At 38.4% G+C, this 12,783-nt stretch overlaps 1 protein-coding gene across 4 annotated transcripts in view; it reads left to right on the top strand.

Moving 5' to 3' along the window:
• Window positions 1-11,577, top strand: part of LOC128679403 (eukaryotic translation initiation factor 4E transporter-like) — a 29,276-nt gene extending 17,699 nt beyond the window's left edge. For 2 of the 4 annotated variants that reach the window (XM_053761634.1, XM_053761631.2), the window contains exons 16-26: window positions 424-513; window positions 857-980; window positions 1,617-1,738; window positions 2,428-2,545; window positions 3,296-3,355; window positions 4,196-4,362; window positions 4,924-5,022; window positions 5,868-5,948; window positions 6,328-6,393; window positions 6,948-7,035; window positions 7,710-11,577. In XM_053761634.1, the coding sequence (XP_053617609.1) occupies window positions 424-513; window positions 857-980; window positions 1,617-1,738; window positions 2,428-2,545; window positions 3,296-3,355; window positions 4,196-4,362; window positions 4,924-5,022; window positions 5,868-5,948; window positions 6,328-6,393; window positions 6,948-7,035; window positions 7,710-7,939 (1,245 nt within the window). In that variant the 3' untranslated portion in view covers window positions 7,940-11,577. Of the gene's footprint in view, window positions 1-423; window positions 514-856; window positions 981-1,616; window positions 1,739-2,427; window positions 2,546-3,295; window positions 3,356-4,183; window positions 4,363-4,923; window positions 5,023-5,867; window positions 5,949-6,327; window positions 6,394-6,947; window positions 7,036-7,709 lie in introns of all 4 variants that reach the window. The other 2 variants (XM_053761633.2, XM_053761632.2) reach the window with 2 other exon arrangements.
• The last annotated feature ends 1,206 nt before the right edge of the window (window positions 11,578-12,783 follow it).

Raw genomic sequence — 12,783 nt, 5'->3', positions numbered from 1 at the left:
CCAAATTTCTTTAAAAATATGCCCCACCCGTTTGAACGTGAAGACGTAAAGAAGTAACAAACGTAATCACAAGCAAACAAGTCTTTCTCAATAGGCTATTATCCAAGGTCAAGGAATTAAAAAAATATATAAACATGGTATTACATACCCGCACACTAACCCTCACGCCATCGTCATCGATTATCATCAGTTCATCGATCGATTAACGTATCTTATGTATCCCGTCACTACCTAACATGTGCCAAGGCAGAGCGAGATAATTATATGTTTGTGCCATATTGATTTAAGTGCGAAAGAAAGAGCTAGATATATTTTGTTCTTACATTATTGTTTCCAAAACAACAAGGTTGTTTGGAAAATTATCAAATTAAATATATTTTTTATGTTCTAACTGTTGTTAAAATGTTATATAAAACCTTGCAGATGTTGAACAAGAGCGTGGAGCAGCAGCAGAAGGCGCAGCAGCAGCCGCAGATCCCGTCGGAGCTCCTATACAAGCTCCTGCAGGTCCAGGTCCGTATGTAGTACACACGTGTTCGTAGCAAAGTAAGGGCAGGGCGCGGCAGCTTTTCTTTTTTTGACGAGCTTCATAGCTTGCGACGGTTTTTTTTACTGTAACTCACGAATTTTCTGCGGGCATCAGCTACTGATTAATTCTTATTATTTTATCGTGTTACTTTTTTGCACCGCACAAAATTTATCTGTTTCTCCTAATGGTAGAGCTTTTACGATTAAGTTCGCCGTTTGTATGTTCCATGTAAAATGTTGGCTGGACCAATCACAATAGTTAAACTATACAGATACACACATGAGGACTTGAAGGCTTAATAAATTAATAAGTTTGTTAATGTTGTAGCGTCAGCAGCAGCAGCAGCAGCAACAACAACAGCAACAGCAGCAACAACAGTCTGTCGACATGGGCATCCACAGCGCGGACAGGGAGTTACTACAGAGGCCTGAGGCCCAGGCCATCGTTCACGGTGAGTTTCTCATAATAAAACAAATTATAGCATTAGTTATAGCTAGCGTAGCCAGGCTTCCGGATAAAGCCGGACTAGTTAGGCTTTTTTGTCCCCGGCTTTTTCACTCGAATCGTAGTCTCATCACGAGTCGTGTCTTGCGATCTCGAACGACAGATTTGGCATTCGATTTTATTTATATTTTTTTATTTTATGTAATTAGAATGAATGAACGTTTATGGTAAATTGTCAATAAAGCTTGGTTTTTGCATACGATATTTTTGTCGTATTAATATTGACACGTAATCCTCATCAAGGTGTCGTCCGGCCCTATTACCCAAAATGTACGGCCAAGATGGATGTTTCGTCCGGCTATTAGCTTGGCAATTGGTGGTCTATGAAAACTGTATGATAGTTTCACTACCGACATATTGGTATACAAACTCATGTGACACGAGTAGAATTTGATAATAATTCGACGGAACCATATCAATCAAGACGTCTTTAGACCGGCCTCCAAAGAAAGATTTTTTCAAAAATTTTTTTTTTCAAATATTCACCATTGTTTCTGGAACATGTTTCACGTGCTGTGGACGTAACTTGTAAAATTAATTATATAAATTTCAATAAACAATCGTCACTTATTGTATCACTTAGGTCTGAAAGCGGGCGAGATAACAGTGCAGCATCTGATCCAACAACTGGGCAACCCGGGGCTCCAGAGCAGGCACCGGGAGGTGCTGCAGACCATACTGAGGATCCACCAGCAACAGAGACAGGTGATTATACATTTGTTTATTTAAATTTTACATTACACGTATGTAGGAGTTTGGTTAAACAAAAGATTGGTAACTGAATGCGTTACGAGTATCTGTTTCCAAAAAGTACCTCTTATATACAAAATATTTGAATAACATAGTAGTACCTTAAATAGATGAAATGGACCAATAGGCGTTGAGATCTGCGACGGAGGCACCGTTTGCGCGTCCACACAGATGCTGTGAGTTAAGGTGTACACTTCCTAGACATGTGTGTGTGTGTGTGCGTCTGAAGCGGTTAAATCTATCGTTCATCTAACGTAATCTTGAGTGTCACAAATTAACTACCTTTACAAGTACAATTAAATGGATATGTTATACAATGTCACAGATGATTTTTAACTTAATTTTTTAAATCTCTTTTTACTCGTGAACCTACTGATATGCACAACTAGTTGTGTCATTAGGAATATTTTTTCTAAACTATTCCAATAGACACAACCACATACTAGTCATTTAATAACGATAAGATGGAAAAGTCTGGAATCGAGCGGGAATTTAACCCACGCTCGTGTCTATCCGGGACACGTTCGATTCCAGAATTTTTTCATCTCATTATTATTTTCAAAATTGAATACAGTTTGTTAGTTTGAAGTAACTTTAGAGAACACAACAAAATAAAAAAAAATATTTTTTTTTTTTTTTCGCAGCAAATGGCGGGTTCCCCGCTGCCCCCAGGCGTGGGCAACGTGGGCGTGGGCGCCGCCCCACACCTCGTGGTGCCGCCGCACCACCAGCCGCTCAGACTCTCGCCGCTGCCACATCCAGGTAGGATACAATTAATAAATTTGACTCCCTACTTCAAACGGAGACGAACGACGCTCAATAAGCTCATAATAATCGGGAAAACGCTTATGCGCTCAAATGAGAAAGAAATGTGACTCAACTTTCATATTTTTATAGCTTTAATCAGATATTACATCTTTATTCCATGACAGACAGAGACGGAGCCAAGTTGCGAAACTCGAAAGGCCGTGTTTAGCTGTATGTTGGGCTTAATTAGTGAAATTCAGATTAAATAGTGACAAATTGGTAACCCATCGTCTATGAGAAGATTCACCACTTTATAGTTTTCTCTTGATTGATTTTTTACAATCTCACGGGATTAGAAACAGCTACAGTCTGTCAAGAAAGTGAATAAATTACATGAGGGCGCGGTCTCCTGTTGGCTGGCAACACTGTGTGGTTATCAACCCATCTTGGCTTATATTTGGTATTGCAATGACAAACAAATTTAGTTCGTCAAAGATCAGTTTTCTTCACATTCTTGACAGCCTGTCAATTTCACTCCTTGCATGAAGGCATATACCTATATATATTAATTACTTAATGATTAATACTATTATTAGTAGTATAGACCATAGAATTAATAATATCATTAATCAATAATTTTATAACTAGAACACATATCAAAACAAGTTTTCCCATTAGCGTTATTACCACCGAAATACTTTGTGTAAATAGTATACTGTATACTGAATATTTTGTATGAAATGTATGTCATTTATTGGGACGCAGCGTTCTGTGTGTCGCCGATCATGGCCACCAGTCCCAACACACTAGCCGTGCACCATCCAGGTAGTGTATCAATTATAGGTAGCTGTGATCACAGCGTTCATATGAGACAGAGTTAAAGTCGAAATAATACTAAATATTCAACTCAAAATTTACTACTTACTTGCCAACTTTCAAAGCGCTGGTGAAGAAAAAGCGGTGCAACGAACTTAACTGCACCTTTTTTTCAAAGACGTTAATTAACAAATATATCTCTTATATGTATAATACTACGATGTTTACCGAATCTGTCAAAGTTTGGCGAACTCTGTGTAAGACTTTGCTATTTACGCGAGTCGATTCGCGGTGAGACGCAGCTAACCAATGTGCATTGTGACGCAACGACAACTGTAGTGGCGTTCAGCCTCTATAATAAAATAATAAATAAATAATCGATGCGATAGCGCGAAACGAAACGCTAACCCGCACTAACCCCTCTGGACGAGACGCGGACCAAGACGGACGACGATTACGAGATAATACAAAAATACAGTCTTTTATTTGGAGTGTCGCGCCTCTACAACAACCACACCGCAATGCGACACAGCGAACCGCTGTGTCTCTCTTCGAGATTCGATAGTGAGAAGTGAAATGAAAACCCCAGAGCTTGTGCGGGTTTGCATTTCACTTCTCACCATCGAATCGATTCGAAGCGAGACGCAGCGAACCAATCGCATCGCAGTGTGGTTGTCGTTACGTCACAATGGCGGCGCAATTTGATTGGTTCGCTGCGTCTCAGCTCGAAATTCGATAGTGAGAAGTTAAATGAAAACCCGCACAATTCGTCGTAGCTAAGTCGTGCAAGAAGCCCTGTATTAGATAAATATCGGGCAGTGTCTAAGCTAAGATCAGAGCATTACCCAGGAGTGCCGGGCCGCATCCCGTCGCCGCGCGAGCTGGTTGCGCACACGCAGTCCATCATGCAGGGCGCGCTCATCAAGAAGAAGCTGGAGGAGCAGAAGGAGAACTACCGCCGTCGGCACGAGCTGCAGACCAAGCAGTCCACTCCGATCTCATTCACACCCACATCGGTGAGCCCACAGACTAATAGTATCACTGTAGGGACATCATTTATAATATTACAAGCTTTTATTTAGTCACACTTGTACCTAAATAAAATGTGTTTTTCGATCTGTATTTAAATGTTGCAAGTTCAACCTCACCTACCTCCACTTATCCTACAGAGTTGAAATTTCCCACGTCGCTTCAGTTTCCATGACAAAATCGGTTCCCGAGGATCGGGACATGTTTTTTGTCCCGCGTTGTATCGCAACAAGATCAATATTGACAATAAAAGCTTGTGACAAAAATAATATTTTTGTAAAAATAAGTATATAAATAATAATAATATTTGACATTACAAACTAATTTATTTATATTTGATATTGTCAGTCTAAACGTAAAGTTGTCTATTGTTATTACTATAAATATGTATTTTTAAGTAATAAAAAATGTTTGAGCATCTTTAAAACATTAAGGGCCTATTTGACCGCTTGCTGATAAAATGTCTGATAGTGTATATAAACACATTATGTTTCACAAGTGTTCGATAGAAGAAGAAATTGTTAGTTGACATAAGTTTTACTGTGCAGGTGCTACGTAAGATGACAGCAGACAAAGACGAAGCGCCGGTCCCGAAACAGCAGCAGTGGGCGCCGCACAAGGTGCCTCAAGGCAGGCCCATCGTCAAGGTAAGACCACAGTTGATTTTATTGTTGTAGCTACCGTCCTACCGTAGCTACCGTTGTAGTTCCGCGGGGTGCAGCTAGTCGACAATATATTTTTTCACTATATCAAATCTAGTTGTTCGCCGCGAACACAATATTTTTTTTACAAAAGTGTGAATATTTCAAGAATGACTTAACCGATTTCGTTGCCCCACGAACTTAAAACTTCTATTGACATATGTTTTAAAATTCATCAAAATCAGACCAATTGTTCGAAAGTTATCTCGTTACAATCATACATGCATACGAATAATGTATTTTTGCCCCAAGTGAATTTGTAGACCTCGGTCGCTTCGCTCACTCGGTCAAAAAACTTACGTTTTTATGCACAGTAGCGCCATACTGTATAAGGCGCCATTGACTATCAAACTTTTGACGAATGGAATCACATATTTTCAAGATAAAAAGTATCAGCTAGCTACCTCATTACCAAATTTCATAAAAATTGGCTCAGTAGTTTAGAAGTAACGAACGTGTAGTTTCCGCCCTAGTACAGAACCTTCTCCCGTGGATGTACGAAGTGGTCAAGGTATAAGACCAGGACCTTGACACCTGATAGGCAACAACAGACAATAATAAGATGCAATAACAACCCAAAGAGGATTGACGTCAAGCAAGGCTCAATTTTCATAAAGATTTATTTCTAGATTCCAATAAGAAACATCCGAGGATGACAGAGAGTAAAGAAAATATATTAAGTATATTCGTGACCAAACTCTTCCAGCTTACATTCGTAAATTTAAATTGAGATCATGCTGTCATCTCACAAAAAATTAAATAAATCTTCAAATTTTATTTTATATTTTCAGGGTAACCAAAGCGGCGCGCCTCCCCCGATGGGTTACCCGTCCACCCCTGACTATCAGCAGCAATTCCTAAACCAACAACAGGTAATCATTCTTATCGCCCTATTCCTCTTAACTGAGGGTCGTGGTCATTATGTAAAACTAGCTTATGCCCACGGCTTCGCGCGCCTTATTTTCACACCGGTAATTTTTCCGACATGAAAGGTATCCTATGTCCTTTATGTCCTTCTCCGTACTTCAAATTTTGAAATTTTGCATACATGTGGATGCAAAATTTCAAGAAGATTGGTTGAGTAGATAGAGCATGAAGAGGCAACAAACTTATACTTTCGCATTTATAATATTTGTTAGGATTAGGATGAAACAGCCAACGTATATAACGATGTAAACAACTTAGCTCGGATCTGACCTCGGATCCTATATCCCTGACTCGGCTTTGACTTGACTCTTGTATTTCTTCCAGCAAATGGTGGGTGGAGTTCGTCCGTTTCCTACACATGCCCAGCAGAGGCAACAGGTACCAAATTCGGTGAGTTTTGGCCTAAAGTTAGCAATCGATCTTATCCTATTTCCATTCATATATTAATAGCTTCGTGCCCGCGGCTTGGCCCGCGCAATTTTTTCCTGGATGAGAGGTACCCTATGTCCTTCTCCATAATTCAAACTACATGTGTGCAAAATTTCAAGAATATTGGTTGAGTAGATAGCGCGTGAAGTGGTAACAAATAAACAAACTGGCTTTCGCATTTATAATATTAGTTAGTACTGGCTTTTGTACACAGCTTCGCCCGCGTAATTTCCCACGGGAGCAGTGATTATTCAAAGTCCTCCATAATTGAAATCCTCAATTCATTTCGTTCTAATAGAAATTAGAGTTGGTGACTAGTTAGTGACTAGCTGCGTCCCGGCGCTTTGCTCTTGTGGGAATTTCGAGATAAAGGGTACTCTATGTGTTATACCAGGTTATATTCTAACCGTGTACCAAATTCATAACAATCGGTCCAGCACACCTTGCGTGATGAGTAACAAAGATACATGCTCACATTTACAATATTAGTATGATGTGTTATTGTGTTGTTGCAGTACAACAACATGAACAACATGCGCGGCATGGCGGGGGGCACCACTCTGCACCAGCTCCTCGTGCAGTCGCACCAGAGGACCCTCAACGGTCAGCCTCATCTTATTTTATTAGTTGACAACACTCAACGGCCCGCGAAAAGCACTAAGCTTGTATTGCAAGTTCGATGGGCACAAATAAATAAACAAATAAACAGGCACAACACAGAACCGCACACAGGTGTATTAATGTGTTATTATGTCTGTGTTGGGAATCGAACCCAGGATCTCTAGCGGACTGGAGTGGTGGCCATTACGCTACCGAGCTTGTCAATTTTATTTTGTCACCGTTTTTTTATTTCGTATGTTTTGCACATGCGTTAGGATCTTAATTAATAGGTTGGGTTTTGGGAAATAATATTAATACAGATACAGTGTCGCATATTTCATATTCAGTGGCAATTGACTGCATATATCAATGCAAGTTGTTGAACTACTGTATGAATTTCATTATACTGTGGTATTAGCGACATTTTCCCGTGTACCTAATCTCATTAGGCGTTAAAATCAAATACTTTTTTTTCCATGAGTCAAAAATAAAATATGAGGCTCGTATGACAGTGGGCACAAGTGATGTCACAAATCTAAGTGTCAAAAAGCGTATCAATAAGAAATAATTTTTATTAATCGAACCTAAAAAAAACTCACTTTAAACAAAACGACATTGCATTATGTGAATCCGAACTTTGCAGTTGTATAAACAAATGAGGACATTTGTCGTTGTAGAAATGGGCGGCGGGCACGCGGGTGGAGTCGCGGGCGGAGGCGCGGGAGACAACCAGCTGGCGCGGTGGTTCTCGCCGGAGCTGCTGGCGCGCGCGTCGGCGGGCAAGCTGCCGTCTGTGCACGTGCCCAACGCGCTCTCGCTGGAGGAGCTCGAGCGGCACCAGCATCAGCACCAGCACCAGCACCACAACCACCACCAGCACTCGCCCGCGCCGCCCGTGCGCAACTGAGCCGATACATTGACTATCGAGTGTTTCTAAATTTTGCGTCATTTTGATAATTTACATTTACAACAATATTACAACAGATGTTGTTTCAAAGTTAATTCTGATATTATTTACATTTACAAAAAATATTACAACTGTTGTTTTACCTGAAATTTAACATGAGTGAAGTCTGAAAAGGTAAAGCTCACTAAATGTCCTCTGTTAATTTAAATTAGTTTTTTTTTTTTGTAATTTTTATTTATACTAAAGTTGAAAGTAATTGTCAATTTTTTTTAAGAGAAAAGATAAGTAGTGTACTCATATAACGTTAATTGTGTGAAGCTTAGACCCGCTGTGTGGTTTTATGAAATGTGGTGTTCGTGGTGGCATGTGTAAAAGTGAAATTGTCATTGAAGTCTTCGATGATGGAATTAACTATGGTGAGATACTATAATTTACATCATTCGGTCGAAGTAAGATTCTCTGCAACAGCTAATTTGTGCGACAACATTTCATACGAAAATTACTTAAATTTTGTTTGACCTTTGCATGCGTCACCACCACTTTTAATTTTTATGTTATTGTAAAAATCTGATAAAAAGAAGCATTTATTGAACACCATGTATCAGATACCATCGACAGTGACAGCGCGAGACTTGTGTATATTTTTTTTTTCTGAAGAGGAAGTTTTATTCGACAACTCAATAAAGCCCTGTATTCGAAAGCAAATGCTGATAATAAAAATCAAACCTGTTTTCGATTAGGGCTTAAACAGTGAACTAATAGAAAAAAAATATTAAATAATAAATTGAAGAAGCATGTTTTGGGTCCCAGTCGTTGAAAAATTGTAATTATGTAAATAACCAAAATGAATTGTATGGATTTATGATTTTTTTTTCTGCAACCAAAATGTGCTAGGCAAATAGGTCCAAAGGACTGGCGCCAGTGTTCCGATGTTCGATGAAGACTCGATCGTTTTTTTTAGATGCAGATTCTCTAAGGAACTTTAATGTAAATATAAATGTAACCAAGTTACTGGCATTTAACTTTGTCAAAAAAAAGGGTGGTTTATACGAAGACACAATATGAAAGAACTGTGTTGCAACAGAAGTTATGACTCGATAAGACTTGGTGATTCAATTGATACTAGAATCTGCTAGTCATACACTTCTCTGCTATACTTTGGCTATGAATTGTACAATTGTTTAACCACTGTCACAATTATCTAATTAGAGATCTAGAAGTCCATGACATGTTGACAAAAGGATTCTAGGCCTCATCAGAACTGAGGTCAGTGTTCAGAAATACGAAAAATACAGTTTGGAGTTTCGACGGTTACTTCACGCATTCATATTTATTTATTTGTACATATATATGTTTAATATTAGTCCGAATGCGTTTTACGACCATCTAGACTTAGTTTAGAACTGCGAACAAATATACCATTTGACGGGTGACTACTAGAAATAAAGCGTGAAATAAAGTGGAATATTTTATCTTAAAAATAAACAAAGTCTCCATATAAATCTCATTGTATTGTTTTTCTTGTTTGTTGACGTCATGGAGAAAATTACTTTTTTTGGGAGATTTTTAGCTATAAATCTAACATGGTAATCTGATGTTTCACAGAGGTTGCATGTATTGTATATCAAATTATCATTTTGATATTTTGTTGGATTATAACTATTATGAGATAAAATATTACACTATGTATGTACTGTTCACACTTTCAACTAACAAACATATAGTTACTACATAGATCTCGATGAAATATCCATATACATATATTTTCTATATACTAATAAAACATGACAAGTTTTGAAAGATTATCATAAAAAAATATTCAGCCTTAGCAAAATTTTGTTACACTAAATTTTTATATTAGTTTGGATTTAGATTAAAAACTGCTGCATTAAAAAAATATTATGTAAGTTCGTCAAAGTTCATGTTATGAATTCTGAACCTATGTATTAACAATATGTAATAGTATTATATCTGATGTTGGTGCATACTGTCAAACATCTTTTGGATTGTTTGTTTTTTGGGAGTGTGCATTCGACATTAACATTGGACTCGACATGTAATTTTGGATTTGCGACTTTAGCTGCTCCCCGTATTCGTAAAGAACTCAATGACTAAAATATCAAAATCGCAGTCTTCATTTAATTTTACGAATGCGTTGAACGCAAGTATTTGTACTGGACTTTAAGGTAGAAGCTGATGACAGGACATTTTTGATGTATTTCTTTGTATAATGGAGTAGTCATGGCGCATTATAGTTTATTACTTGTCCATGTTCTGTCAGCTCCCTTTATTAGTTCTTATGACCTCAGATTGGGAGACGCGAAGATCCACATACAGGCTATTCATTATATTCTTCTTAAAGCTAAGTGCGCATTAGGATTTATTTTTTGAGACAATTTTGTAACCGCGCTGTTATATCAATATATATTTCTCGCGTATTTGCAGGGATTATTCTAGAAATTTGCATTTCCGCGACATAGTTATCGCGCGTTAAAAAGTCATAGTGCGCGCTTAGTCTTAGATATGCGCTACATGCGAAATTATTCCCTGTTGCACTGATATTTAGGAAAAAAAATATTTGATGGGTTCAATTGCATTTGTGTTGAACCCTTACGTCATTGCAAAATAGATTGTTTTGCTCAAACATCGTGGCATTGCAAGTTATATCTTAAGATGAATGAAGTGAATAAAGTTACTGAACCGCTGGGCGCAGTAACGTGACCTCTGTAAAAGTAAAAGTTACAACGACCTCCGTTCGACTTTCTTGCGCCTAGACCTTCCTAAGTCGATAGGTTGATATTGATAGCAGATGTGTGCATGCGTGAGTGAATGGGGTAAATGTTATGTATTTGTATGTCTACGGTTGTGTTTGTAAGCATTTTTTGTTACTACGTCATTTTCGTGAGAAGGAAAATATTTACGTTGAAGAAAAATAATAAAGATAGAGATATTGTCATTTTTCGTGTCTATACACTTATCGTTAGGTTATAGACATTTTATGTTGACCTTTTTAGTTTTCAATCGCGTAATTTTTTTCGAATGAACATTTTGGAATTAGCACAAGTGTCCGACTTTATCCATTTGTGTTTAGGATTCCTGAATATATTTTTTTAATGGATTTTACGATCGCTCCCGTGCGGGCCCGGGTAGTCGGCCGGTTGGTCGGCGAAGTCAATTATAATTTGGTAGCAAAACATCAGCGGACAATAGCGTAGGGTTCCGACCGTCCATCGCTGTATCGGCTCAATACAAAGCAAGCAATACTCGTCATAGCTCCCTTTGATTTGAATTGAGTAGACCAGATCATAAGTAACAGGATACGCCCGTGGTGGGTGCGCGCGATGGTTGGAATTAGAACAGCGCGGTGGTGCATAAAATGCGTCCAGTCTTGAGGCCTAATTCTCGTAAATCTCTTATAATATTGCGGCCCAGAACGTGCCATTTCATTCCAATGAGACTCAGTAAAAATAAAGACTTCGTTTACGATATTTAGGCCCTTCAAGCGAGTCGCCCCTTGTGACAATGAAATTGCGTTGCTAAGACTCGGGAGGCCCAAATAAGGCGCCGCGTGCTCGCAACACGACAAGAAAGTGTCTCCTGTAAGCTTTAAATTATTGATTAAAGAAAATTTGAAAGTTTTTCTTTGTTTTATTTATCACGTTATTTCAATGTAAAATATTTTGTGTGTATATGGGTAATTATTATTGAGCAAAGTAACACGAATGCATTTTTTTTATCAGGCGTTTTAGCATCCGTGGATTAGTAGTTATAGGTATTATGTTATACAAGATAACAGAATATGTACATTGCCGATTTGTGAACAAAAAGAAAATGTTAGTCCGGTTAGCTGGAACTGGAACACGGGCAAAGAGTGATTTCGCAAAATTGTGGTGATACGGTTTAGCAGAAATAAGAGGAAAAATCCTTCCGGACCATTATGTTGATAAACCCACAAAATAATATAATTCTGTAATCTAAGACCCCACACTAAACCCTTCTCTCTGCTAAATCCGAGGGACGTCAGTGTCGATTCAATCATTTGTTTGGGATAGTTCGTCATCATTTTCAAAAATGGCACAAAGACGTGACTTCTGTCTTGAGTTACAGTTTGAAATAAACATCAGACCACCGCCGTCCTCACTCACAAATACCTACCTACCAAATCATTAAAACGTTGGAATATTACCGATATTATAATAACGTTTTCCGACCTATGGCATCTACAAAGTGCCATAGATAGAAATACTTAGATAAAAACGTTATCAAACTACAATATACACAACAAAATTGGACGTGCCTATATATTTAAAAAAATATATATGCCACGGCACGTTCAACGCTATTCTCTCTTGAAAACCCTTGGAAGTGTGGGCGAATTCGCATATCTCGACTTTATATAGGTAGGCGTCACGGATGATACGGGCATGCGCAGTTAGGTACATGCCGTCGACACAGATCAATATGTTACGAAAATAACTATGGAGGGGCGCAACTGCGGTATCACGTGCAATGTTGATGCAATATGCAATCAGTCGAGAGGAACATATTCACGAGTGCTATTTCTATGCCATACGCCCTCTCTCTGATGCCATATTACCTACCTATATTGACCATGATCGTGGCGAATCGATATATAGTTAGGTAGTACATAATCTATTATCTACAGTTTTTTTTACTATTTCAATAATAGATGGGCAGTAGCTCTACGCTGGCACACAGAACACTGCTCTATGTGCCAGAGCTTCTACTATACTCTGCATTCATTGCAATGCAATGTGATTGCAATATTTGCAATCTGTCCAGTCCAGTCATAGTGATGAGATCGAGTAACACTATAGCTATAC

This window comes from Plodia interpunctella, chromosome 21 (genome assembly GCF_027563975.2).
Source record: "Plodia interpunctella isolate USDA-ARS_2022_Savannah chromosome 21, ilPloInte3.2, whole genome shotgun sequence".
NCBI lineage: Eukaryota > Metazoa > Arthropoda > Insecta > Lepidoptera > Pyralidae > Plodia > Plodia interpunctella.
The sequence above is the reverse complement of the archived record's forward strand: the minus strand, read 5'-3'. Positions and strand labels throughout refer to the sequence as shown.